Raw genomic sequence first — 27,811 nt, forward strand, 5'->3', positions numbered from 1 at the left:
AAGGGGATCAGGGTTTACGGGAAGAAGGCAGGAGAATGGGGATGAGAAAATATCAGCCATGATTGAATGGCGGAGCAGACTCGATGGGCCGAGTGGCCTAATTCTGCCCCTATGTCTTATGGTCTTATAGGTTCCCTCTGGTCCCAGCCGACCCATTAGCTGTATGGGCGCGCTCCAGCACAACTAGTGCCATCTTGTTGGCTGGAATACGTGTGTGTGAGTAATGTAATGTGTATGTGCGGCTGCAGCTTGTCAGCCTATTGAGTGTCAATCACGGACCCGGCGAATCCTACACCATTCTTCAGTGGATTCGGGTGTGTTCCGCATGGCCCTGGTGCTCGCTCCTCAATGGTAGCCCAACCCATCCAGTTCTTCTGTCGTAAAATCAACGGATTCTCCGTTGGCGTCATTAGGGCTGAACTCTCCGCCGTCAGGATTCTCCATTTTGCCGGCAGCCCGGGGGTTTCCCGACGGCGTGGGGCTGCCCCACAATGGGAAACCCCATCGACCGGCCGTCGAAATGGAGAATCCCGCCGGCCGGTGGAGAAACCAGCCCCAGGTTTGACAAAATGAAATGAAAATCGCTTATTGTCACAAGTCGGCTTCAAATGAAGTTACTGTGAAAAGCCCCTAGTCGCCACATTCCGGCGCCTGGTCAGGGAATCGAACCGTGCTGCTGGCCTGCCTTGGTCTGCTTTAAAAGCCAGCGATTTAGCCCAGTGTGCTAAACCAGTGTACCCGAACAGGCGCCGGAATGTGGCGACGAGGGGCTTTTCACAATAACTTCATTGCAGTGTTAATGTAAGCCTGCTTGTGGCAATAAAGATTATTATTATTATCCTTCCTGTAATGTGGCGACCAGAACTGCACACAGTACTCCAACTTTTGCTTCACCAATGTTCTACACACCTCCAACATGACCTTCCTGCTTTTGTAATCTATGCCTCGATTAATAAAGGCAAGTGTCCCAACTGCTTTTTCACCCCCTATTAACCTGCCCTTTGCCTTTAGAGATCTATTTACAAATACACCAAGGTCTCTTTGTTCTTCAGGACTTCCCAGTGTCAGGCCATTCATTGAATATTCCCTTGTCAAATTGCTCCTTCCAAAGTGTAACACCTCACACTTTTCAGGGTTAAATTCCATCCGCCCGTTTGACCATCACGTCTACATCTTCCTGTAACCCAAGACACTCAACCTCACTGTTAACCACTCGGCCAATCTTTATGTCAGCCGCAAACGTACTGATCCTATCCCCCCACATTGTCATCTATATCACTTATATAAATGATGAATAATAGGGACCCAGCACAGATCCCTGTGGTACCCCACTGGACACTGGCTCCCAGTCAGTAACGCAGCCGTCTGTCATCACCCTCTGGCTCCTACAGCTCAGCCAGCTTTGAGTTCCCCTTATCAGGTTCCCCTGTATCCCATGTGTATTTGCCTTCTTTATAAGTCTCCAATGCTTTGCTGAAATCCATGTAAACTACATCAACTGCACCACCCTCATCTGCACACTTAGTCACATGCTCAAAGAATGTAATCAAATTTGTTAAGCATGAGCTCCCTCTGACAAAGACATGCTGACTATCCCTGATCAAACCTTGCCTCTCCAATGTGGCTGTCCCTTTTTTATTCCTAAACTCTACCCACAAAGCTTCATTTAACCCCACCCCCAAGATATCATCTCTCCTTACTGCAGTAATTGACTCCTTAAGTAATAGTGCAATGCCTCTCCCTCTTTTGCCCCCTCCCCTGCCCCTCGTGAAGATTCTGTATCCCGAATATATGAAGCTGCCAATCCTGCCCCTCCCTCAACCATGTCTCCGTGATGGCTACTATATCATAATTCCACGTGTCAACGCTCGCCCTTAACTCATCCGTTTTACCTGTAATACTCCGGGCATTAAAGTGGAGGCCATTCAGCCTTGTCTCACTCTCCTGAAACTTACTACCACTATATTCCCTCTGACCTCATTCCTTTTCTGTGTTATACTCTGTCCCTATTCTGCTCACAGTCTGCGTCCTCTCCCCCTGTAAATTAGTTTAAACTCCTCCCAACAACAGTAGCAAACCCGCCAGCAAGGATGTTGGTCCCGCTCTGGTTCAGATGTAAACCGTCCCGATTGTACAGGTCCCAGCTGGGGCACTTCACCTTTATTGCAAGAAAATGTGAGTGCAGGTGTAAAGATGACTTGCTGCAATTGTATAGCACCTTGGTAACACTGCACGTGGAGTATTTTGTACAGTTTGTCAGAGAGTCATTGAGGTTTACAGCACAGAAAGAGGCCCTTCGGTCCATCATATCCACGCCTACCAACCAGCACCCACCCTAATCCCATTTTCCAGCACTTGACCTGCAGTAAGTGTTGGCTGCTCGAAGAGCTCCGGCTCAGAGTTGATGAGCTGGAGTCTGAGCTTCAAACACTGAGGCACATCCGGGAGGGGGAGACTTACCTGGACACTGTGTTTCAGGAGGCAGTCACACCTGTCAGAGTAAGTAGTTTAAATCCTGCCAGTGGCCAGGGACAGCAGGGTGTGACTGCAAGTCAGGCAGGTAAAGGGAACCAGCAATCAGGAACTCAGGAGCCTCAGCCTTTGACTCTGTCCAACAGGTATGAGGCACTTGCTCCCTGTGTGGATGGCGAACAGGGATGCAGGAAGGATGAGTCAGCTGACCAAGGCACCATGGTTCAGCAGGCCATTCAAGGGGAGGGAGTAAATAGGCAAGTGGTAGTTGTAGGGGATTCTATTATCAGGGGGATAGATAGTATCCTTTGTGAGCAGGATAAAGAGTCCCGCATGGTATGTTGCCTGCCCGGTGCTAGGGTGCGGGACACCTCTGACCGGCTTGAAAGGATACTGGAGAGGGAGGGGGAGGATCCAGTTGTTGTGGTCCATGTCGGTACCAACAACATAGGCAAGTCTAGGAAAGAGGACCTGTTTAGAGATTATAAAGAGCTAGGATTCAAATTTTTTTTTAAAAAGAGGTCCTCAAGGGTCATAATCTCCGGATTACTGCCCGAGCCACGTGCAAATTGGCATAGGGAGGCAAGAGTTAGGGAAGTTAACACGTGGCTGAAAGAGTAGTGTGGGAATGAGGGGTTCCTTTTCATGGGACACTGGCATCAGTTTTGGGACAGGGGGGACCTATACCGTTGGGATGGTCTCCACCTGAACCGAGCTGGGACCAGTGTTCTGGCGAAAAGAGTAAATAGGGTGGTCAATAGGACTTTAAACTAAAGATTGGGGGGGAAGGGAAAGTCAGGGAACCAAGAGGTGAAGTAATCAGTGGGAAGCGTAGCTGCTTAGGAATACAAAAAAGCACGAAAAGACAGAACTCAGGAGAGGGTACAATAGTCCCCATCCCACAAAATATGACACAGTGTATGGAAAGGCTCAGTAAACCAAGGTCCACCACACTAAGAAAACAAAAAGGGACGGTCACTAGAGAATTAAAGGTGCTATATTTAAATGCGCGCAGTGTACGGAACAAGGTAGATGAGCTTGTGGCCCAGATTGTGACTGGCAGGTATGATGTGGTAGGCATCACAGAGACATGGTTGCAGGGGGTTCAGGACTGGCATTTAAACATCCAGGGATTCACAACCTATCGAAAAGACAGAGAGGTGGGCAGAGGGGGCGGGGTTGCCTTGTTAATTAGGAATGAAATTAAAACAATAGCACTAAACGACATGGGGTCGGATGATGTGGAGTCTGTGTGGGTAGAGTTGAGGAACCACAAAGGCAAAAAAACATAATGGGAGTTATGTACAGGCCTCCTAACAGTGGTCAGGACTGGGGGCACAAAATGCACCACGAAATAGAAAGTGCATGTCAGAAAGGCAAGGTCACAGTGATCATGGGGGACTTCAATATGCAGGTGGACTGGGTAAATAATGCTGCCAGTGGACCCAAGGAAAGGGAATTCATTGAATGTTTACAGGAGGGCTTTTTGGAACAGCTTGTGATGGAGCCCACGAGGGAACAGGCCATTCTGGACTTAATGTTATGTAATGAGCCAGACTTGATTAAAGATCTTAAAGTAAGGGAGCACTTAGGAGGCAGTGATCATAATATGGTCGAATTCAATCTCCAATTTGAAAGAAAGAAGGTAGAATCAGATGTAAAGGTGTTACAGTTAAATAAAGGTAACTACAGGGGCATGAGGGAGGAACTGACGAAAATCGACTGGGAGCAGAGCCTAGTGGGAAAGACAGTAGAACAGCAATGGCAGGAGTTTCTGGGAGTAATTGAGGACACAGTACAGAGGTTCATCCCAAAGAAAAGAAAGGTTATCAGAGGGGGGATTAGGCAGCCATGGCTGACAAAGGAAGTTAGGGAATGCATCAAAGCAAAAGAGAAAGCCTATAAAGTGGCAAAGAGTAGTGGGAAGTCAGAAGATTGGGAAGGCTACAAAAACAAACAGGATAACAAAGAGAGAGATAAGGAAAGAGAGGATCAAATTTGAAGGTAGGCTAGCCAGTAACATTAGGAATGATAGTAAAAGTTTCTTTAAATACATTAAAAACAAACGGGAGGCAAAAGTTGACATTGGGCCGCTCCAAAATGACGCTGGTAATTTTGTGATGGGAGACAAGGAAATAGCCGAGGAACTGAATAAGTACTTTGCGTCAGTCTTCACAGTAGAAGACATGAGTAATATCCCAACAATTCCGGAGAGTCAGGGGGCAGAGTTGAATATGGTAGCCATCACAAAGGAGAAAGTGCTAGAGAAACTAAGAGGTCTAAAAATTGATAAATCTCCGGGCCCAGATGGGCTACATCCTAGAGTTCTAAAGGAGATAGCTGAAGAAATAGTGGAGGCGTTGGTGATGATGTTTCAAAAGTCACTGGAGTCAGGGAAAGTACCAGAGGATTGGAAAATCGCTGTTGTAACCCCCCTGTTCAAGAAGGGAACAAGGAAAAAGATGGAAAATTATAGGCCAATTAGCCTAACCTCGGTTGTTGGCAAGATTCTAGAATCCATTGTTAAGGATGAGATTTCTAAATTCTTGGAAGTGCAGGGTCGGATTAGGACAAGTCAGCATGGATTTAGTAAGGGGAGGTCGTGCCTGACAAAGCTGTTAGAGTTCTTTGAAGAGATAACAAATAGACCAAGGAGAGCCAATGGATGTTATCTATCTTGACTTCCAAAAGGCCTTTGATAAGGTGCCTCACGGGAGACTGCTGAGTAAAATAAGGGCCCATGGTATTCGAGGCAAGGTACTAACATGGATTGACGACTGGCTGTCAGGCAGAAGGCAGAGAGTTGGGATAAAAGGTTCTTTTTCGGAATGGCAACCGGTGACGAGTGGTGTCCCGCAGGGTTCAGTGTTGGGGCCACAGCTGTTCTCTTTATATATTAACGATCTAGATGACGGGACTGGGGGCATTCTGGCTAAGTTTGCCGATGATACAAAGATAGGTGGAGGGGCAGGTAGTATGGAGGAGGTGGGGAGGCTGCAGAAAGATTTAGACAGTTTAGGAGAGTGGTCCAAGAAATGGCTGATGAAATTCAACGTTGGCAAGTGCGAGGTCTTGCACTTTGGAAAAAAGAATAGAGGCATGGACTATTTTCTAAACGGTGACAAAATTCATAATGCTGAAGTGCAAAGGGACTTGGGAGTCCTAGTCCAGGATTCTCTAAAGGTAAACTTGCAGGTTGAGTCCGTAATTAAGAAAGCAAATGCAATGTTGTCATTCATCTCAAGAGGCTTGGAATATAAAAGCAGGGATGTACTTCTGAAGCTTTATAAAGCATTAGTTAGGCCCCATTTAGAATACTGTGAGCAATTTTGGGCCCCACACCTCAGGAAGGACATACTGGCACTGGAGCGGGTCCAGCGGAGATTCACACGGATGATCCCAGGAATGGTAGGCCTAACATACGATGAACGCCTGAGGATCCTGGGATTATATTCATTGGAGTTTAGGAGGTTGAGGGGTGATCTAATAGAAACTTACAAGATAATGAATGGCTTAGATAGGGTGGACGTAGGGAAGTTGTTTCCATTAACAGGGGAGACTAGGACCTGGGGGCACAGCCTTAGAATAAAAGGGAGTCACTTTAGAACAGAGATGAGGAGAAATTTATTCAGCCAGAGAGTGGTGGGTCTGTGGAATTCATTGCCACAGAGGGCGGTGGAGGCCGGGACGTTGAGTGTCTTTAAGACAGAAGTTGATAAATTCTTGATTTCTCGAGGAATTAAAGGCTATGGAGAGAGAGCGGGTAAATGGAGTTGAAATCAGCCATGATTGAATGGTGGAGTGGACTCGATGGGCCGAATGGCCTTACTTCCACTCCTATGTCTTATGGTCTTATGTAGCCCTGTGTGCTGTGGCATTTCAACTGCTCAACGAAATGCTTCTTAAATGTTGTGAGGGTTCCCGCCTCTACCACCCTTTCAGGCAGCGAGTTCCAGATTCCCACCACTCTCTGGATGAAAAGGTTTTTCCTCAGCTCAGGCACGATAAATGAAGCTTGACCAGGAGGAACTGTGGGATGGTGGGATTGTCTTATGAGGAGAGATTGAAGAGAATGGGCCTGTGTTCTCTACAGCTTAGGAGAAAAAGAGGTGATCTCATCAACGTGTGCAAAATTCTTACAGGGCTCAATAGGACAGACACAGGAAGGATCTTTCCCTTGACTGGGAGGGGATTTGACAACCAGAGGGTAGTCTCAGAATTCGGGGCAGTCATTTAGGATTGGGATGAGGAGGAATTTCTTCAGGAAGAAAGTGGTGAATCTTTGGAATTTTCGACCCCAAAGGGCTGTGGAGGCTTAGCCATTGAGTATGTTCAAGGCTGGATAGATTTTCAGATATCAAGGGACAGGGGAAAGTGCAGGAAAATAGCATTTAAAAGATCAGGCATGGTCGATTTGAATGGAAGAGCAATATTGAGGGGCCAAATGACTTATTCCCGCTTCTATTGCCGATAATCCTACAAACAGATCTCTGGAGTACCCAAAAAATCAATAACCGACTTTGAAGAGAAAGGGTTATCAATAAATGGAAAGGTGTTTGAGGCTGCAAGGCTGAGCAGACATTAATGGCAATCTTCGTCCTACAACGTTCTCCAAAATATGCCAGTAGATTAGCTCAGTGATTTGTAACTTGTTCTGTTGATGTTTATTTCGCAGGATAAAGATTGCTGAATGTGAAAATGTACAAAGTCATTGCTTAACAGGAAAAGGGCAGCACGGTAGCACAGTGGTTAGCACTGTTGCCTCACCGCTCCAGGGACCCAGGTACGATTCCCGGCTCGGGTCACTGCCTGTGCGGAGTCTGCACGTTCGCCCCGTGTCTGCATGGGTTTCCTCCGGGTGCTCCGGTTTCCTCCCACAGTCCAAAGATGTGCAGGTTAGGTGGGGTTGCGAGGATGGGGCAGGGGACTAGTCCTCGGTAGGGTGTTCTTTCAGAGGGTTGGTGCAGACTCGATGGGTCGAATGGCCACCTCTGCACTGTAGTGATTCTATGCTTGTTACTGTACAAATGTGTTATTCAGCGGGGTACGGATTACCCACTGGGTAACAGTAAACAAATTACCCAGTAGGGGTGTTCCATGTTGAATGGCTTGAATAATTCAGCAGAATATGAGTTCTTTTGCTTACAGCATACTTGAAAATAACTATGTTTTCACTGGGAACAAATAATAAGTTCTAAGACTCTCCATTAACTTCTTACAGGTGTGCTGTGTTGTGTACAATTTTAAGAGCCCAAATCCGGTGTGTAAGAAAGCGTATCGTGTGCCGAAGCCGGGTTGTGTGATGCTCGCTCTCCCATGTGTGGAAAGTCCATTAGAAAAGTTAAGTGTTGTTCAGGTAAGAGGTCGTGACCCATAGGAAACCTGCAGAGTGACGGCTGAGAGGCCGTCTCGTCTCTTCGCTGCTCCCCCTCCACAAACTAAACGTCTGGACGAAAAATATAGAATTGCAGCCAATTTCACTAATGATCATTGAACTCCTCAGGAAGTGAGAATGAGTTTGGCAGCAAACCAGGCTGCAAGAATTCAACATTATTTACCTCCAATTAGGCAATGATCTTATCCATCCTCCTGAAACATTAGCAACTTCAAAAACCTTTTAATTACTTTGTCCAGTACAATGTAATTTTTTTCACTGAATTCTCTAATGAAGCCTTGAAAACTACAATGCCTGTTTACTGACGAGGCCAGTATTTGGTGCTGATCTGCTTATGGTTATGACAACTAAAGACCTTCTTTAATTACATTTATGCACCTCCTGGCTGAACCTCTGCTGGCTCCATGAATTGGTCCTGTTAGCATTTCATGGCAGCAACTGCTCATGTCCGCTTTGTGCAGTCAAACATGAGGATACCAATAAACAAATACAGTAATGAACACACTCCAGAAACACTTGAGCTGGACTTAGTGTCTCCTGTAGCTATGATCATTCCTCTGCATTTTTACTCTGTTACACTTTGATGGCGAGACCTTAATCACGATGAACATGATTTCAGTCTGAACCTTTGTGTTTTCAGAATTATCCAGTTGCATTCGCAGAAGGTACATGAACGACCCTCCACTTTCTTCCCCTCAACACCAGATGTGCTGATCGCCACCCAATCAGTGATGAGTGAAGTTTGAGTTGCAGATGGAGCAGTCCGATGTGTGTGGAGTATTGCATGGTCCGTCTCCATAGAGCAGCAGTCTCATTGCAGTAGAACTGAGTCTTGTGATTGTCAAGCAAGTAGAAACATTTGCCTGTAACATCATCTGTTTTTATCAATCCCCTAATTTGGTCATATTACCAAACCCCGCCCTCTGTGTCGATGCCCCAGACCAGGATAATATGAACAATTCAGTCTAGCTGTTGTTAGACTTGAATCGAGTAGTTAGCAGAGTCTCTGGGTTATTTTATTGGATTGAGGAGCAATTTTGTACACATCTCCTCACCACTCCTTCCAGCAGATTGTGGGTAATCTGCATCAACAGGAACTCTGCAATTTATTTCATCTTCGATGTAAGTTATCACAGCAAGAAACCAAAGCATCAATAGGAAACAGGTGAAGAATAGCTGGGTGCTAGGCAGGGCATGGCCGGGCATCATGTGGTGAATAGCTGGGTGTCAGGTGGGGAATAGCTGAGCATACAGCACAGGAACAGGCCCTTCGGCCCTCCAAGCCTGTACCGGTCATGACCTTGGCCAAAACCCTCAGCACTTCCTTGTGCCGTATCCCTCTATACCCGTCCTATCCATGTGTTTGTCGCGATGCCTTTTGAACACCGTTAATGTATCTGCTTCCACAACCTCCCCTGGTAACAAGTTCCAGGCACTCACCACCCTCTGTGTAAAAAACCTGCCTCGCACATCTCCTCTAAACTTTGCCCCACGGACCTTAAACCTCTGCCCCCTGGTGACTGACCCCTCCACCCTGGGAAAGAGTGCCTGCCCATCCACTCTATTCATGCCCCTCATAATCTTGTAGACCTCTATCAGGTCGCCCCTCAACCTCCGTCGTTCCAATGAAAACAGTCCGTGTCTATTCAGACACTCCGCATAGATAGCACCCTCCAGACCAGGCAACATGCTGGTAAACCTCCTCTGCACCCTCTCCAAAGCCTCCACATCCTTGTCGTAGTGTGGTAACCAGAATTGTGCGCAGTATTCCAAGTGCGGCCTTACCAAGGTTCCATACAACTGTAGCATGACTTGCCAGTTTTTATACGCGATGCCCCGTCCAATGACGGCAAGCATTCCGTCTGCTTTCTTGACTACCTTGACCACTTGTGTTGCCACTTTCAAAGATCTGTGGACCTGCACTCCCAGATCTTCCTAAGAGTGTTGCCATTTACTGTATATTTGCCCTCTATGTTAGACCTACCAAAATGCATTACCTCACATTTTCCCGGATTAAACTCCATTTGCCATTTCTCTGCCCAAGTCTCCAACCTATCTTCAACCTAGCCACACCCAAGGTATAGGACAAGAGTAGCTGGGTTACAGTCAGGGGAAAGAAAATGAATGGGCAGACAGTGCAGGGATCCCTCGTGGCCGTTTCCCTTCAAAACAAGCATACCGTTTTGGATGCTGTTGGGGGGGATGACCTACCGGGGGAAGGCCCTGGCAGCCAGGTGTCTGGCACTGAGCCTGGCTCTGTGGCTCAGAAGGGAAGGGGGGAGAATAGAACAGCAATAGTGATAGGAGACTCAATAGTCCGGGGAATGGATAGGAGATTCTATGGTCGCGAGCGAGACTCCCGGAAGGTATGTTGCTTCCCAGGTGCCAGGGTCAGGATGTCTCGGATCGAGTCTACAGGTTTCTTAAGGGGGAGGGGGAGCAGCCAGAAGTGGTGGTCACATAGGCACCAACGGTAAGAAAAGGGATGAGGATCTAAAAAGTGATTTTAGGGAGTTAGGTTGGAAGCTAAAGAGCTGGACAAGCAGAGTAGTGATCCCAGGATTGCTACCGGTGCCACATGCAAGTGAGGCAAGGAACAGAGAGCGAGTGCAGCTGAACTCGTGGCTACAGGGCTGGTGCAGGAGGGAAGGCTTCAGATATGTGGATCATTGGGATATCTTCTGGGGAAGGTGGGACCTCTACATGAAGGACGGATTGCACCCAAACTGGAGGGGCACCAATATCCTGGGTGGGAGGTTTGCTAGAGCTCTTCAGGAGAGTTTAAACTAGTTTGGCAGGGGGACGGGAACCAGAGCTATGGATCAGAGGATAGGGTAGCTGTTGAACAGGCAGAAATAATGTGCAGCAAGCCTGTGAGGAAGGATAGACTGTTGATAGGGCAAAGTTGCACTCAGTGGAATGGGTTAAAGTGTGTCTGTTTCAATGCAAGGAGTGTCAGGAATAAGGGAGATGAACTTAGAGCATGGATCAGTACTTGGAACTACGATGTTGTGGCCATTACGGAGACATGGATTTCACAGGGGCAGGAATGGTTGTTAGATGTTCCGGGGTTTAGATGTTTTCAGAAGAATAGGGAGGGAGGTAAAAGAGGAGGGGGAGTGGCACTGTTAATTAGGGAGTGCACCACAGCTGCAGAAAAGGAGGTAGTTGAGGAGGGTTTGTCTACTGAGTCAGTATGGGTGGAAGTCAGAAACAAGAAAGGAGCAGTCACTATGGGGAGTTTTCTGTAGACCCCCCAATAGTAGCAGTGAGATAGAGGAACAGATTGGGCGGCAGATCTTGGAAAAGTGCAGAAGTAACAGAGTTGTTGTCATGGGTGACTTCAAGTTCCCTAATATTGACTGGAACCTCCTTAGTGCAAATGGTTTGGATGGAGCAGATTTTGTCAGGTGTGTACAGGAAGGATTCCTGACTCAATATGTAGATAGGCCGACTATAGAGGAGACCACATTGGGAGCAGTGAATGCAAGAGACCAAATTGAAAGAGGTGCAAGTGAAACGCTGCTTAACCATGGAAGAAGGGGCAGGTGTTACACCTTCTGCGATTGCATGGGAAGGTGCCATGGGTGATGGGAGAGGTACTGGGTATGGTGGAGGAGTGGACTAGATTACCTCGGAGGGAATGGTCTCTGCGGAATGCTGACAGAGGGAGTGAAGGGAAGATGTGTTTGGTGGTGGCATCACGCTGGAGTTGGCGAAAATGGCGGAGGATTATGCTTTGCATACGGAGGCTGGTGGGATGAAATGTGAGAACGAGGGGGACTCTATCCTTGTTCTGGAAGGGAGTGGAGGGGGCGAAGGTAGTGGCGCGGGAGATGGACCGCACACTGTTGAGGGCTCAGTCCACAACTGTAGGTGGGAAATCACGGTCGAGGAAGAAGGAACACATTTGTGTTCATTGATGACTATTTTGTCATCAAAGTACATTGATGACTATTTTGGTGCTGCTTCTCGCCTGGACCTGGAAAAATTCATCAACTTCGCTTCCAGTTTCCACCCCTCCATCACTTTCACCTGGGCCATCTCAGACACTTCCCTTCCCTTCATTGATCTTTCTGTCTCCATTTCCGGCAATAGACTATCCACTAATATCCACAACAAGCCCACTGACTCTCACAGCTATCTGGACTGCAGCTCTTCGCATCCTACACACTGTAAGGACTCCATCCCTTTCTCTCAACTCCTTCGCCTCCGTCGCATTTGTTCCGATGATGCCACTTTCTAAAATGGTGCTTCGAAAATGTGTTCCTTCTTCCTCCACCGTGACTGCTACCCTTTGCTTTCTGTGACTGAGCCACTTCTGTATCCATCTTCCCACCTCACTTCTGATGCAGTGTGTCAATGGGAGTGTCCCTTCAAGAAAGGTTTTTGTTTTATCACATGATTTCAGTGATGTCATTGTGTGGGTGGAGCTGCGCTTTGGCTCTAGGAGTTGTTGTTTTTTGGTTACACTTCCCATTTGGTTGCTGTGGACTTAGCCAGAGAACAGAAGTTTATTTGGCCTGCCTCTCTATCTTCATTTTAAAAGCTATTTCCAGACTGCTTGGTAACTTAAAAGAGATAATTGCTTTGTGGAAGGAATTCCAACCTGCTGTTTGGAAAGGGGAACAGAGCATCAATAACAAGTTTTATACCAGTGAGAGTGCCGTGTGCTGAGCCACGCCTTTGAAAAGGGGTTTCTGGTTTCACTTGGATTTTGTTATTGAATTGGAACAGTTAAGGGGGAATCCATTAAGGGTGATACATAGATTACTGTAGCTGTGTGGGGTCTTTATGTTTGTAGTTGATAAAAGTTCTTGCTGTGTGTATTTATACAAATGTTAACTAAGTTCTGAGAATAAAGCTTGTTTTTTTGATTAAAAGTGCCTGAGAAGTCTGTTGACTAACTCCTGAAAGGGAGGTTCTTCTGCTATCCCAGCCAAAACCAATAAACACTTATGGGTCAGGGGAACTCCATAATATACTTTGGAGTTTATTAAACCTTGGACCATAACAAATGTGACTTCACCAGTCTGCCATGAGGCACCTTGTCAAAGGCTTTACTGAAGTCGATGTAAACAACAGGTGGAGAATAGCTGGGTATTAGTGAGGAGTACGGCAGCATGGTGGCGCTCATCACGGCACCGAGGTCCCGGGTTCGATCCCGGCCCTGGGTCACTGTCCGTGTGGAGTTTGCACATTCTCCCCGTGTCTGCATGGGTTTCACCCCCACAACTCAAAGATGTGCAGGGTAGGTGGATTGGCCACGCTAAATTGCCCCTTAATTGGGGAAAATAATAATTGGGTACACTAAATTTATTTTTTTTAAAGTGAGAAGTAGCTGGCATGAGGTGGGGAATAGCTGGGTGTCAAAGAACAAAGAACAAAGAAATGTACAGCACAGGAACAGGCCCTTTGGCCATCCAAGCCCGTGCCGACCATGCTGCCCGACTAAACTACAATCTTCTCCACTTCCGGGGTCCGTATCCCTCTATTCCCATCCTATTCATGTGTTAATAGTTCAATAAACGTGTTAAAGCTATCTCCAAGTCTGAACCTTCCTTTGTCAGAGTGCACATCAAGGAAGCAGCTTATGCGACAAGAGCAGAACAAAACATGGTTCCAGTGAGTGACTGTTAAATCCATATCGTTTCAACTCAGCAAACAGTGACAACCAACAACAGCAGCCAGGCAAAATGATGTTCAAGATTCCGGTTCCACAGCAGCTCCAGTACCAAGGCAATCTCAGTGAAAACTGGCGTTGGTTCCGGCACAGATTCGAGATCTACCTGGTAGCGTCCGACTTAGATGGTGTGGCGGATGCAGAATAAATAAAGCTTCTACTTACCATCGCGGGTCCAGAAGCAGCTGAAGTCTTCCAGACCTTCAAATACTCAAAGGGGCAGAACAAGGGTGACTTCCAGGCAGTCCTGGACAAATTCCAAGAATTCTGCGAGGAACATACAAGAAGAAAAGGTAAAAGAGGACTTCCGGTTGCGGCTATGCCTAGGTAGGTCGCACGTTCGGCAGCTCCCGCCGGGAACGGATTTTTGGGCTCTCTAGAGGGGCCCCAACGGCAATTGTTCAACGGCTTCCAGTGTGGGAAGGTGACAGCAAGGTTCCCCCGACATTATATGGATTGGACCAGGAGTGGGGCGGTGAAAAAAGTGATCTTGGAGCAGCGAAAAGTGAGAGGGAGAAAAAACAAGATGGCGGCGGGTGGAGACCAAGCAGCATGGGCGCAGTGGTCGCGGGAGCAGTAGGAGTTTCTTAAACGCTGCTTTGAGGAGCTGAATACCGAAATGCTGGCGCCAATGAAGGCGGCGATTGAGAAGCTAGTGGAGACCCAGAAGGCCCAAGGGGCGGCGATCCGGGAGGTGCGGCAAAAAGCCTCGGAGAACGAGGACGAGATCTTGGGCCTGGCGGTGAAGGTGGAGGTGCACGAGGCGCTGCACAAGAGGTGGGCGGAAAGATTTGAGGACCTGAAGAATAGGTCGAGGAGGAAGAATCTTCGGATTCTGGGTCTCCCTGCAGGAGTGGAGGGGCTCGATGCCGGGGCATATGTGAGCACGATGCTCAATTCGCTGATGGGCGCGGGAGCCTTCCCGAGGCCCCTGGAGCTAGATGGGGCGCACTGGGTCCTAGCAAAGAGACCCAAGGCCAACAAGCTGCCAAGGGCTGTAGTGGTGAGGTTTCACCACTTTATGGACAGAGAGAGTGTCTTGAGATGGGCCAAGAAAGAGCGGGGCAGCAGGTGGGAGAATACGGAGATCCGAATCTACCAGGACTGGAGTGCAGAGGTGGCTAAGAAGAGAGTGGGTTTTAATCGGGCTAAGGCGGTGCTCCATCGAAAGGGTGAAGTTCGGGATGCTGCTGCCAGCGCGATTTCGAATAGATAGACTATTTCGAAACGCCTGATGAGGCATGGAGCTTTATACGGACTGAAAAGTTGGACTCAGATTGAGGGTTTGTTGTGGGGGGATGTTTACTGTGTATATAGTGTTAACTACGTTTAGGGAATGTTCCTCTGGTTTGGGTGCTGGATGGGGATGGATGAAGGGATTGGATGGGGAGACTGTGGGAGAGTGTGGGCGTCGGTGTTGGAGGGGCAGACCCCCACGAAGGAAGAGAGGGAGTGGGGCCCAGGGATGGGGAATTGGGGTAAGGCCGCAAAAGGTGCTGCGCCAGAGGGGGTGGGGCCGGCTCAGGAAAGCGCGGGCTTTTTCCCCGTGCTAGGGAAGGACGGGGGGGTGGGATGAGCGGTGCTGGAGAGGAGCGCACACTGACTGCCAGGGAGGGGGACGGGAGATTCTCACACTGGGGGGGGGGGGGGGGGGGGGGCGATGGAATGGCAGGAGGGGCCGGGGTCAGCAGGAGTCAGCTGACTTACGGGAGTGTTATGGGGGGAGCAAAAGGGCTAGATGTGGATCTAGCGGGGGGAGGGGGGAGAGGGGCGGTATAGGGTTGCTGCTGCATGGGCCAAAGGGGAGCTGGAAGTAGGAGAGGTGGTCGGGGCGGGGGTCCGCCGTCTGGGGGGTGCGGGAGGCGCGGGCATGTGGCTGGCCTAGAAAAGGAGATGGCTAGTCGGCGGTGGGGGTGGGGGTGAGCAGCCCCCCAATCCGGCTGATAACTTGGAATGTGAGGGGCCTGAACGGGCCGGTCAAGAGGGCCCGGGTGTTCGCGCACTTAAAGGGACTGAAGGCAGACGTGGTTATGCTCCAGGAGACACATTTGAAGGTGGCAGATCAGGTTAGGCTGAGAAAGGGATGGGTAGGACAGGTATTCCATTCAGGGTTGGACGCGAAGAACAGAGGGGTTGCAATACTGGTGGGGAAGCGGGTGTCATTCGAGGCACTGAATATTGTAGTAGATAATGGAGGTCGATATGTGATAGTGAGCGGTAGGTTGCAGGGGGTGCGGGTGGTACTGATAAACATATGTGCCCCGAACTGGGATGATGCCAGATTTATGAAACGCATGCTGGGTCGGATTCCGGACCTGGAGGTAGGAAGCTTGATAATGGGGCGGGGGGGGGGGGGGATTTCAACACGGTGCTGGACACAGCACTGGGTCGCTCTAGGTCCAAGACGGGTAAGAGGCCGGCTGCGGCCAAGGTGCTCAGGGGGTTTATGGACCAGATGGGGGGAGTGGATCCATGGAGGTTTGTCAGGCCGCTGGCCAGGGAATTTTCATTCTTTTCCCACGCCCACAGAGCCTACTCCCGGATATATTTTTTCATTTTGAGTAGGGCGCTAATCCCGAAAGTGGAGGGAACGGAATATTCGGCTATAGCCATCTCGGACCACGCCCCGCATTGGGTGGAGCTGGACTTAGGAGAGGAGAGGGACCAGCGCCCACTGTGGCGTCTTGATGTGGGATTATTGGCGGATGAGGTGGTGTGCGGGAGGGTGCGGGGGTGCATTGAGAGATACTTGGAGGCCAACGACAACGGGGAGGTGCAGGTGGGGGTAGTCTGGGAGGCGCTGAAGGCGGTGGTCAGGGGAGAGCTAATTTCCATCAGGGCCCACAGGGAGAAGAGAGAGGGCAGGAAGAGGGAGAGGTTGGTGGGGGAGATCTTAAGAGTGGACAGGAGATATGCAGAGGCCCCCGAGGAGGGACTACTCAGGGAGCGACGGAACCTCCAGGCGGAGTTCGACCTGTTGACCACGGGGAAAGCAGAGGCACAGTGGAGGAAAGCGCAGGGGGCGACGTATGAGTATGGGGAGAAGGCGAGTCGGATGCTGGCACATCAGCTTCGTAAGAGTGAGGCAGCGAGGGAGCTAGGTGGAGTTAAGGATAGAGGGGAGAATACGGTGCTGAGTGCAGTGAGAATAAATGAGGTATTTAGGGACTTCTATGGGGATCTGTACAGATCTGAGCCCCCAGCGGGGGAAGAGGGGATGCGACGATTTTTGGATCAATTGAGGTTCCCGAGGGTGGAGAAGCAGGAGGTGGTTGGTTTGGGGGTGCCAATTGGGCTGGAGGAGCTGGTTAAAGGATTGGGGAGCATGCAGGCAGGGAAGGCCCCGGGGCCAGATGGGTTCCCGGTCGGGTTTTACAGGAAATATGTGGACCTGCTGGGCCCGTTGCTAGTGAGGACTTTCAATAAGGCGAGGGAGGGGGGGACCTTGCCCCCGACAATGTCCGGGGCGCTGATGTCTCTGATCCTGAAGAGGGACAAGGACCCACTGCTGTGTGGATCATATAGACCGATCTCTCTCCTCAATGTGGATGCTAAGGTGCTGGCTACGAGAATTGAGGACTGTGTCCCGGGGGTGATTCATGAGGACCAGACGGGATTTGTGAAGGGCAGGCAGCTAAACACTAATGTGCGAAGGCTCCTCAATGTGATTATGATGCCCTCGGTGGAGGGAGAAGCGGAGGTAGTGGCAGCTATGGACGCGGAGAAGGCCTTCTACCGGGTGGAGTGGGAGTATCTTTGGGAAGTGTTGCGGAGGTTTGGGTTCAGGGAGGGGTTCATCAGCTGGGTCAGGCTGCTATATAGAGCCCCGGTGCCGAGTGTGGCTACGAATCGGCGGAGGTCGGAGTACTTTCGGCTGTACCGAGGGACGAGGCAGGGGTGCCCCCTATCCCCCTTGTTGTTTGCATTGGCAATAGAGCCTTTGGCCATGGCACTAAGGGAGTCCAGGAGATGGAGGGGACTGGTCCGAGGGGGAGAGGAACATCGGGTGTCGCTATATGCGGACGACCTGTTGCTGTATGTGGCAGATCCAGTGGAGGGGATGCCGGAGGTCATGCGGATCCTAAGGGAGTTTGGGGACTTCTCGGGGTATAAGCTCAACGTAGGGAAAAGTGAGCTCTTTGTGGTGCATCCAGGGGACCAGGGAAGAGGGATAACGACCTACCGTAGAAGAGGGCGGAAAGGAGCTTTCGGTACTTAGGGATCCAGGTGGCTGGGAGTTGGGGGGCCCTGCACAAGCTCAATTTGACGCGGTTGGTGGAGCAGGTGGAGGAGGATTTCAAAAGATGGGATGTGCTGCCACTCTCGCTAGCGGGCAGGGTGCAGTCGGTTAAAATGATGGTCCTCCCGAGGTTTCTCTTTGTGTTCCAGTGCCTTCCCAGTATGATTCCCAAGGCCTTTTTTAAACGGGTAGGTAGGAGCATCATGGGTTTCGTGTGGGCAAATAAGACCCCGAGGGTAAAGAGGGTGTTTCTGAAGCGTAGCAGTGACAGGGAGGGCTGGCGCTGCCGAATTTGTGCGGCTATTATTGGGCAGCCAATGGGGCGATGATCCCTAAGTGGGTAATAGAGGGAGAGGAGGCGGCGTGGAAGAGGTTGGAGATGGCGTCCAGTGTGGGCACGAGCCTGGGGGCGCTGGCGACGGCACCGCTGCCGCTCTCGCCGACAAGGTACACCACGAGTCCGGTGGTGGCGGCGACGTTGAAGATCTGGGGGCAGTGGAGACGACACAGGGGCGAGGTGGGAGCCTCGGTTTGGTCCCCGATTCGGGAGAACCATCGGTTCGTCCCGGGAAGGATGGATGGGGGGTTTTGGAGCTGGCGTCGGGCAGGGATCAGAAGAATGGGGGACCTGTTCATCGATGGGACGTTAGCGAGCCTGGGGGCGCTGGAGGAGAAGTTTGGGTTACCCCCGGGAAATGCTTTCAGGTATATGCAAGTGAGGGCGTTTGTGAGGTGGCAGGTGAGGGAATTCCCGTTGCTCCCGGCACAGGGGATTCAGGACAGGGTGATTTCGGGTGTATGGGTTGGAGAAGGCAAGGTTTTAGCGATTTACCAGGAGCTGCAGGAAGAGGAGGAGGAGGCCTCGGTGGAGGAGTTAAAGGGCAAGTGGGAGGAGGAGCTGGGGGAGGAGATAGATGAGGGTCTGTGGGCTGATGCCCTGAGTAGGGTTAATTCTTCCTCCTCTTGCGCCAGGCTCAGCCTTATACAGTTCAAGGTTTCTCACAGAGCGCATATGGCAGGGGTGAGGCTGAGTAGGTTCTTTGGCGTAGAGGACAGATGTGGGAGGTGCTCGGGGAGCCTGGTGAATCACGTCCACATGTTCTGGTCGTGCCCGGCACTGGACGGGTTCTGGAGGGGTTTCGCGAGGACTATGTCCAAGGTGGTGAAAGTCCAGGTCACGCCGAGCTGGGGGCTGGCACTATTTGGGGTAACGGACGAGCCGGGAGTGCAGGAGGCGAAAGAGGCCGGTATCCTGGCCTTTGCGTCCCTGGTAGCCCGGCGGAGGATCTTGCTATTATGGAAGGACGCGAAGCCCCCCAGTGTGGAAGCCTGGATAAATGACATGGCAGGGTTCATTAAATTGGAGAGGATAAAGTTGGCCTTGAGAGTGTCTGTGCAGGGGTTCCTCAGGCGGTGGCAACCATTCCGAGACTATCTCGCGGAGCGTTAGGAGGAGGTCAGCAGCAGCAGCAACCCAAGGGTGGGGGGGTCTCTTTCGAAGGGGGAATTCAGGTGGGTGGGGGGGGGGGGGGGCTTTCCTAAGGGCACCTTTGAATGTCATATGGGGGGGTTACTGTATATGGGGGAAACCCAATGTATACGTTTTGTATAATTTTTGATTGTTGTGTTTGTGTTTCTTTTTGTTATGGGGGGGGGGGGGTTGTTAAAAATTTTGTTGGAAAATTTGAATAAACATTTTTTTTTTAAAAGGTAAAAGAGGCGCCAAAACTCACTGCGAGGTAGACTTGGAGCACCGAACGGCAGTTTTGAATTGCAGCCATCTTGGAAAAGGTGCTGCACATGTCCGGTTGCGCGAAGAGCGCACAGAACGGGAAGGTCCGTTTGCTCATGTGCGAGAAGCCACGCATGCGCACTTGATAACAATACGAAGTCTTACAACACCAGGTTAAAGTCCAACAGGTTTGTTTCGATGTCACTAGCTTTCGGAGCGCTGCTCCTTCCTCAGGTGAATGAAGAGGTCTGTTCCAGAAACATATATATAGACAAATTCAAAGATGCCAAACAATGCTTGGAATGCGAGCATTAGCAGGTGATTAAATCTTTACAGATCCAGAGATCCAGAGATATCCAATTGATAACAAGGCACAAGTAAGGAACAGCGATCTGCGCAATCGCTTCCTACGCACTACGTCACACGCTTCATGACATCGGAGGCCCCGGACCACGCCCACTTAAAGGGCAAATGTCCCAAAACACAAAAAAAAAACCCAGATTCTTTCACCGAACGACAGCACAATGCCTGAAATTCGACCAGTAGCTGAAAGTAATCTCCGCAGAACCTTGCAACAAGCAGTTAGCACCGCCCACAGAGATGATACAGACCTTGAATTCTTCTTTGGACATCGTGAGCCCAATGCCAGCTCCAACACTAAACGTGATGATATGGTCTTGGAAGACAACGACTCAGACGAAGCTTTGACCTTGGGGGGCTACCCCAATACCAAATCCGAACCACAGCTAGACGTGTTGCACATTGACGACCCCGACGACGAGTTCTTCAGATTTGAGGATCTTCAGCCCAGCAGATATGACATCCCGACTCGTGAGTGCAGGATGATGCTGCAGCCTGAAACCAAGAGACAGAGAGCGGTACAAGCCCACAGGGAGCGGCCTGCTGCCACACAGAGAGTGGTCCACGCACCGCGAAGGGTCCCCGACTACACACAGCGAGTGGTCCACGCACCACAAAGGGTCCCAAGCCTCCACACAGAAAGCGATGAAAGACTCCACAGCGAGACAACAGCACGTCTCCACACAAGAAGTGACTCGAGTGACACAAGCCTCCACAGCCAGCTCGTGGGCAGACTCCATGATAGAAGCAACGCAAGGCTCCAGAGCGCAGTCCTTGCATGAACAAGAAGTGATGACAGTTTCCACAGAGAGACCAATGCACGATTCCACACAAGGAACGCTGCAAGACTCCACAGAGGGAGTGACACAAGCCTCCACAGCGAGCTCGTGGACAGCCTCCACGATAGAAGCAATGCAAGATTCCAAAGCGCAGTCCATGCATGAACAAGACCATGAGGGTCTAGAAACCTCCTCTGAGCAACCAGCAGCAGACAATGCAAGTCTGCCACGCTCAAGTGAACAACAGAAATACTATGACAGTCTGCCACGCTCGAGTGTACAGCAAGCAGACTCTGACAGTCCACCCAGATTGTTTGAGCCACCAGAAGAAGACTCTGACAGTCTACCCAGCTCAAGTGCAAGACAAGAAGCTACTGAGGCTCTACCCACTGTATGTGCGGCAAGTGACAGACATCAGCTAGTGTGTACAGAGGCACTCGACAATCACAGTGAGACTACTGGTGACTCCGGTGACACCACGTTACTTCAAACCTCATCCGCTCGAGCCTCTCCACAAGCAAATGCATTCCTGACTGTTTTGACTCCGGATGGGGAGCATCACGAAACTTCAGAAGATTCACGTGAACCTGAAATGACTCCGGACAGGGAGCGTCAAGAAACCAAAGCTGACTCAGGTGAAACAGACCAGACTCCGGACGGGGAGCATCCACAAGCCAAAGCTGATTCAAGTAAGCCGGACATGACTCCAGACGGGGAGCGCCGCAAACTCAGTGACGGCACGCTCAAGGAGACAGCAGATGCCACAAAGCACGCTGACACGAGTAACTGTGTGAAGGACTCGTATTAACACAGAGTGTGGTCCTTGAGCACAACAGACACGGCAACAAAACCAACCACAACAACAACAACATCAAAGACAATAGCAAGAAGTGTACCAGCAACAACGTCGACAACAAGCACAACAAACACACCACTGGAACTATGACTGGTACGACATGGTACAACTCTGCAAATGAGGGACACTGTTATTGCTCAGCTCAGTACAATGACATGCCATGGCAGAACGATGCATCTTACCACCACGTTTGCTGCACTACCAACAGGCAACCTGGCTTTCAGGACAGATGCCATCAAGAATTACCACCACAAGCATCGAAAGAAAAAAAGAGTCCAAATCCGACAACGAAGTGATGTGACCACTTCTCGGTTCCTTCAGCACAGGGACACTGATGGTGTTTACAATGCAATCCCACCATCAACATCACCAACTCACCAACCAAACAAGAAAGCCACTCGACCATAATAATTAATGAACTTTGGACTCATGCATATGATTTGGACTTATTGTTCAATGATCACTGTTATCATAACTTGTACAGAGTATCACTCATCTACCTAGTTTGTTCAATTTTCTTTAACACTGTACAAAAAATATGTAACATGAAAAAAGGGGGATGTGGTGATATACATCACTGTAAGTACACAAATGGTTAATGTACATACACTACACCTAGCTAGACACTAGAGGGAACACCAGAGACATGATACACAGACAGTCAACCAATAGGTCAATAAGATAGGACACGACCAATGGGCATTCACACACACAGAGGTGGCACTACCACAGGGGGGCATTACACCAACCCATATATAAGGACACTGCACACATGATCTTCTTCTTTCCAGTGGAGGCTCTCAGTGAGCACAGACACGGGGTTGATTGAACATCACACCCACCACGTGGATTGTAGCAGACTGGTTAGTTAGTCTGAGTAGCTATAGCAGGATTAACAGTAGTGTTGAATCCAAGTTTGAGAATTATTACTAGTTCAATAAACGTGTTGAAGTTATCTCCAAGTCTGAACCTTCCTTTGTCAGAGTGCACATCAAGGAAGCAGCTTATGCCACGACAAGAGCAGAACAAAACAACATGTACTTGTCAAGATGCCCCTTAAATGTCACTAGCGTCCCTGTTCCACCACCTCCTCCGGTAGCGAGATCCAGGCACCCACTACCCTCTGTGTAAAAAAACTTGCCTCGTACATCTACTCTAAACCTTGCCCCTCTCACCTTAAACTTATGCCCCCTAGTAATTGACCCCTCTACCCTGGGGAAAAGCCTCTGACTATCCACTCTGTCTATGCCCCTCATAATTTTGTAGACCTCTATCAGGTCGCCCCTCAACCTCCGTCGTTCCAGTGAGAACAAACCAAGTTTATTCAACCGCTCCTCATAGCTAATGCCCTCCATACCAGGCAGCATCCTGGTAAATCTCTTCTGCACCCTCTCTAAAGCCTCCACATCCTTCTGGTAGTGTGGCAACCAGAATTGAACACTATACTCCAAGTGTGGCCTAACTAAGGTTCTATACAGCTGCAACATGACTTGCCAATTCTTATACTCAATGCCCCGGCCAATGAAGGCAAGCATGCCGTATGCCTTCTTGACTACCTTCTCCACCTGTGTTGCCCCTTTCAGTGACATCAAAAAAACGCACCGACCTCCTCAGAAGACAAACATGGGACACAACCGACAGAATACCCTTCTTCGTCCAGTACTTCCCCGGAGCGGAGAAACTACATCTTCTTCGCAACCTTCAACACGTCATTGATGACGATGAACATCTTGCCAAGGTCATCCCCACACCCCCACTACTTGACATCAAACAACCGCGCAACCTCAAACAAACCATTGTTTGCAGCAAACTACCCAGTCTTCAGAACAGTGACCACGACACCACACAACCCTGTCATGGCAATCTCTGCAAGACGTGCCAGATCATCAACATGGATACCACCATTACACGTGGTACATACTCCTGCGACTCGGCCAACGTTGTCTGCAGGAAAGGATGTCCCGAAGCGTGGTACATTGGCGAGACCATGCAGACGCTGTGACAACGAATGAACGGACAGCGCGCAACAATCACCAGGCAGGAATGTTCCCTTCCAGTCGGGGAACACTTCAGCAGTCAAGGGCATTCAGCCTCTGATCTCCGGGTAAGCGTTCTCCAAGGCGGCCTTCAGGACGCGCGACAACGCAGAATCGGCGAGCAGAAACTTATAGTCAAGTTCCGCACACATGAGTGCGGCCTCAACCGGGACCTGGGATTCATGTCACATTACATTCATCCCCCACCATCTGGCCTGAGTTTGCGAAATCCTACCAACTGTCCTGGCTTGAGACAATTCACACCTCTTTAACCTGGGATTTTCCCTTTCTCCAGTTGCTCCGTCTGGACCTGTAATGAGTTAAGTACCTGTAAAGATTTGCATTCAAAGTATCGTCTTGCATCTTTGAACCTGTCTATATATATGTTTCTGGAACCCACCTCTTCATTCACCTGAGGAAGGAGCAGCGCTCCGAAAGCTAGTGATTCAAAACAAACCTGTTGGACTTTAACCTGGTGTCAGACTTCTTACTCTGCTCAGCTAATGAAGTGGAGATGATGTGGAGATGCCAGCGTTGGACTGGGGTGAGCACAGTACGAAGTCTTACAACACCAGGTTAAAGTCCAACAGGTTTGTTTCGATGTCACTAGCTTTAGGAGCGCTGCTCCTTCCTCAGGTGAATGAAGAGGTATGTTCCAGAAACACATATATAGACAGATTCAAAGATGCCAAACAATGCTTGGAATGCGAGCATTAGCAGGTGATTAAATCTTTACAGATCCAGAGATGGGGTAACCCCAGGTTAAAGAGGTGTGAATTGTACCAAGCCAGGACAGTTGGTAGGATTTCGCAGGCCAGATGGTGGGGGATGAATGTAATGCGACATGAATTCAAGGTCCCGGTTGAGGCCGCACTCATGTGTGCGGAACTTGGCTATAAGTTTCTGCTCGGCGATTCTGCGTTGTCGCGCGTCCTGAAGGCCGCCTTGGAGAACGCTTACCCGGAGATCAGAGGATGAATGCCCTTGCCTGCTGAAGTGTTCCCCGACTGGAAGGGAACATTCCTGCCTGGTGATTGTTGCGCGATGTCCATTCATCCGTTGTCGCAGCGTCTGCATGGTCTCGCCAATGTACCACGCTTCGGGACATCCTTTCACAGCTAATGAAGGTAAGGATCCCATAGGCCTTCTTTTTTAAAAAAATATATTGTATTCAAGCTTTTTGGCCAAACATAACAATACGTAGTGTTTCTTTTACACAACAATAAAGCAATATAAATAACCGTGGCCAGTTTTAAACAAATAAATAAATAATATATAAACAAAAACAAAAACAAAACTAAATGGCAACTGCCTTGTCCAAAATAAATACTCTCCAAAAATACAGTCCAACAATCCAATATACAATTACATATACCAAATACCTATACATGTACAATAACCTCCCTGGGAGTCCGTCCGATTCTCCCCCCCCCCCCCCCCCCCCCCCCCGGGCTGCTGCTGTTGTCTATTTCTTTCCCATTCCGTCTATCTTTCTGTGAGGTGGTCGACGAACGGTTGCCACCGCCTGGTGAACCCCTGAGCCGAACCCCTTAACACGAACTTAATCCGTTCTAACTTTATAAACCCTGCCATATCGTTTATCCAGGTCTCCACCCCCGGGGGTTTGGCTTCCTTCCACATTAACAATATCCTGCGCCGGGCTACTAGGGACGCAAAGGCCAACACGTCAGCCTCTCTCGCCTCCTGCACTCCCGGCTCTTCTGCAACCCCAAATATAGCCAACCCCCAGCTTGGTTCGACCCGGACCCCCACCACCTTCGAAAGCACCTTTGCCACCCCCACCCAGAACCCCTGTAGTGCCGGGCATGACCAGAACATGTGGGTATGATTCGCTGGGCCTCTCGAGCATCTCGCACACCTATCCTCTACCCAAAAAAATTTACTAAGCCGTGCTCCAGTCATATGCGCCCTGTGTAGCATCTTAAATTGTATCAGGCTTAGCCTGGCACACGAGGACGATGAGTTTACCCTACGTAGGGCATCAGCCCACAGCCCCTCCTCAATCTCCTCCCCCAGTTCTTCTTCCCATTTCCCTTTCAGCTCATCTACCATGATCTCCCCCTCGTCCCTCATCTCCCTGTATATGTCCGCCACCTTACCGTCCCCCACCCATGTCTCTGAGATCACTCTATCCTGCACTTCATGCGTCGGGAGCTGCGGGAATTCCCTCACCTGTTGCCTCGCAAAAGCCCTCAGTTGCATATACCGAAATGCATTCCCTTGGGGCAACCCATATTTCTCCGTCAGCGCTCCCAGACTCGCAAACGTCCCATCTACAAATAGATCTCTTAGTTGTACTACCCCAGCTCTTTGCCATGCTCCAAATCCCCCATCCATTCTCCCCGGAACGAACCTATGATTGTTTCTTATCGGGGACCGTACCGAGGCTCCCGTCTTTCCCCTATGCCGTCTCCACTGCCCCCAAATTTTCAATGTAGCCACCACCAACGGGCTTGTGGTGTATTTCTTTGGTGAGAACGGCAACGGCACCGTCACCATTGCTTGCAGGCTAGTCCCCCTGCAGGACGCCCTCTCCAATCTCTTCCACGCCGCTCCCTCCCCTTCTCCCATCCACTTACACACCATTGAAACATTGGCGGCCCAGTAGTACTCGCTGAGGCTCGGTAGTGCCAGCCCCCCCCTGTCCCTACTACGCTGCAAGAATCCCCGCCTCACTCTCGGGGTCTTCCCAGCCCACACAAAACTCATAATGCTCTTCTCAATTCTTTTGAAAAAAGCCTTTGTGATCACCACCGGGAGGCACTGGAACACAAAAAGGAATCTCGGGAGAACCACCATTTTAACCGCCTGCACCCTACCTGCCAATGACAGGGACACCATGTCCCATCTCTTGAAATCCTCCTCCATCTGTTCCACCAACCGCGTTAAATTAAGCCTATGTAATGTACCCCAATTCTTGGCTATCTGGATCCCCAGGTACCGGAAGTCCCTTGTTACCTTCCTCAACGGTAAATCCTCTATCTCTCTGCTCTGCTCCCCCGGATGCACCACAAATAACTCACTTTTCCCCATGTTCAATTTATACCCTGAAAAATCCCCAAACTCCCCAAGTATCCGCATTATCTCTGGCATCCCCTCCGCCGGGTCCGCCACATATAGCAACAAATCATCCGCATACAGAGATACCCGGTGTTCTTCTCCCCCCCTAAGTATTCCCCTCCACTTCCTGGAACCCCTCAGTGCCATGGCCAGGGGCTCAATCGCCAGTGCAAACAATAACGGGGACAGAGGACACCCCTGCCTCGTCCCTCTGTAAAGCCGGAAATAATCAGACCCCCGTCCATTCGTGACCACACTCGCCATCGGTGCCCTATACAGCAACTGTACCCACCTGATATACCCGTCCCCAAAGCCAAATCTCCTCAACACCTCCCACAGATAATCCCACCCATAGGCCTTCTTAACCACCTTATCTACCTGTCCTGCTGCCTTCGGATTGTGAACATGCACCCCAAGATTCCACTGGTCCTCTGTACTTCTGCTTGTTCTACTATTCATTGCCTATTCACTGGCCTTGTTAGTCCGACCAAAATGCATCACCTCACACTTTGCAGAGTTAAATTCCATTTGCACTGTTCTATCCATCTGGCCAGCCCATCCAAATCGTCCTGTAATGTTTTTAAAATAAATTTAGAGTACCCAATTATTTTGTTTCCAATTAAGGTACAATTTAATGTGGCTGCTGTAACTATATATATATATATATATATATATTATATGTTATTGTAAATAAATGTTAATTCTTTGTATCCTTAAAACTCGTGCTGGATTCTTCGTGGCCCTCACAAAACTGGCGACGAGGGTAAAAGTGAATAGCTGTCTACACTGCTGAAGCCACCTCCCTGGATTTTTGTTGGATACAGGTTGGAAGTTGTTTTCTATTACACCATGCCACTGTACGGACGTTTGGATGTTTTTGAGGCTGCGCTGGAAAGCTGGAACCAGTACACACAATGGATGCGTTACTATTTCCGGGCAAACAATATCACTGAAAACGAGCGCCAGGTGGTCATATTGCTCACCGCCTGCGGCCCGCATACGTTTGGGGTGATTAGGAGCCGTACGTACCCAGCTGCGCTGGACACCAAAACGTTTGATGAACTTGTGAATATAGTGGGGCAACACTTTAACCCAACCCCGTCCACGATAGTCCAGCGTTACCGGTTTAATACCGCTGAGAGGACCCCTGGAGAATTCCTTGCCGATTTTCTATCCA

The 27,811-nt window shown here is 49.8% G+C and overlaps 1 protein-coding gene across 1 annotated transcript in view; it reads left to right on the forward strand.

The window, feature by feature from the left end:
* LOC140403109 (phospholipid phosphatase-related protein type 5-like) overlaps positions 1-12,750 on the forward strand; it is a 103,101-nt gene extending 90,351 nt beyond the window's left edge. Inside the window, 2 exon segments of the mRNA XM_072490734.1 lie at positions 7,694-7,812; positions 8,508-12,750. Of these exon segments, the coding sequence (XP_072346835.1) occupies positions 7,694-7,812; positions 8,508-8,613 (225 nt within the window). The 3' untranslated portion in view covers positions 8,614-12,750.
* The last annotated feature ends 15,061 nt before the right edge of the window (positions 12,751-27,811 follow it).

The sequence above is a fragment of the Scyliorhinus torazame genome, chromosome 27 (assembly GCF_047496885.1).
Source record: "Scyliorhinus torazame isolate Kashiwa2021f chromosome 27, sScyTor2.1, whole genome shotgun sequence".
NCBI lineage: Eukaryota > Metazoa > Chordata > Chondrichthyes > Carcharhiniformes > Scyliorhinidae > Scyliorhinus > Scyliorhinus torazame.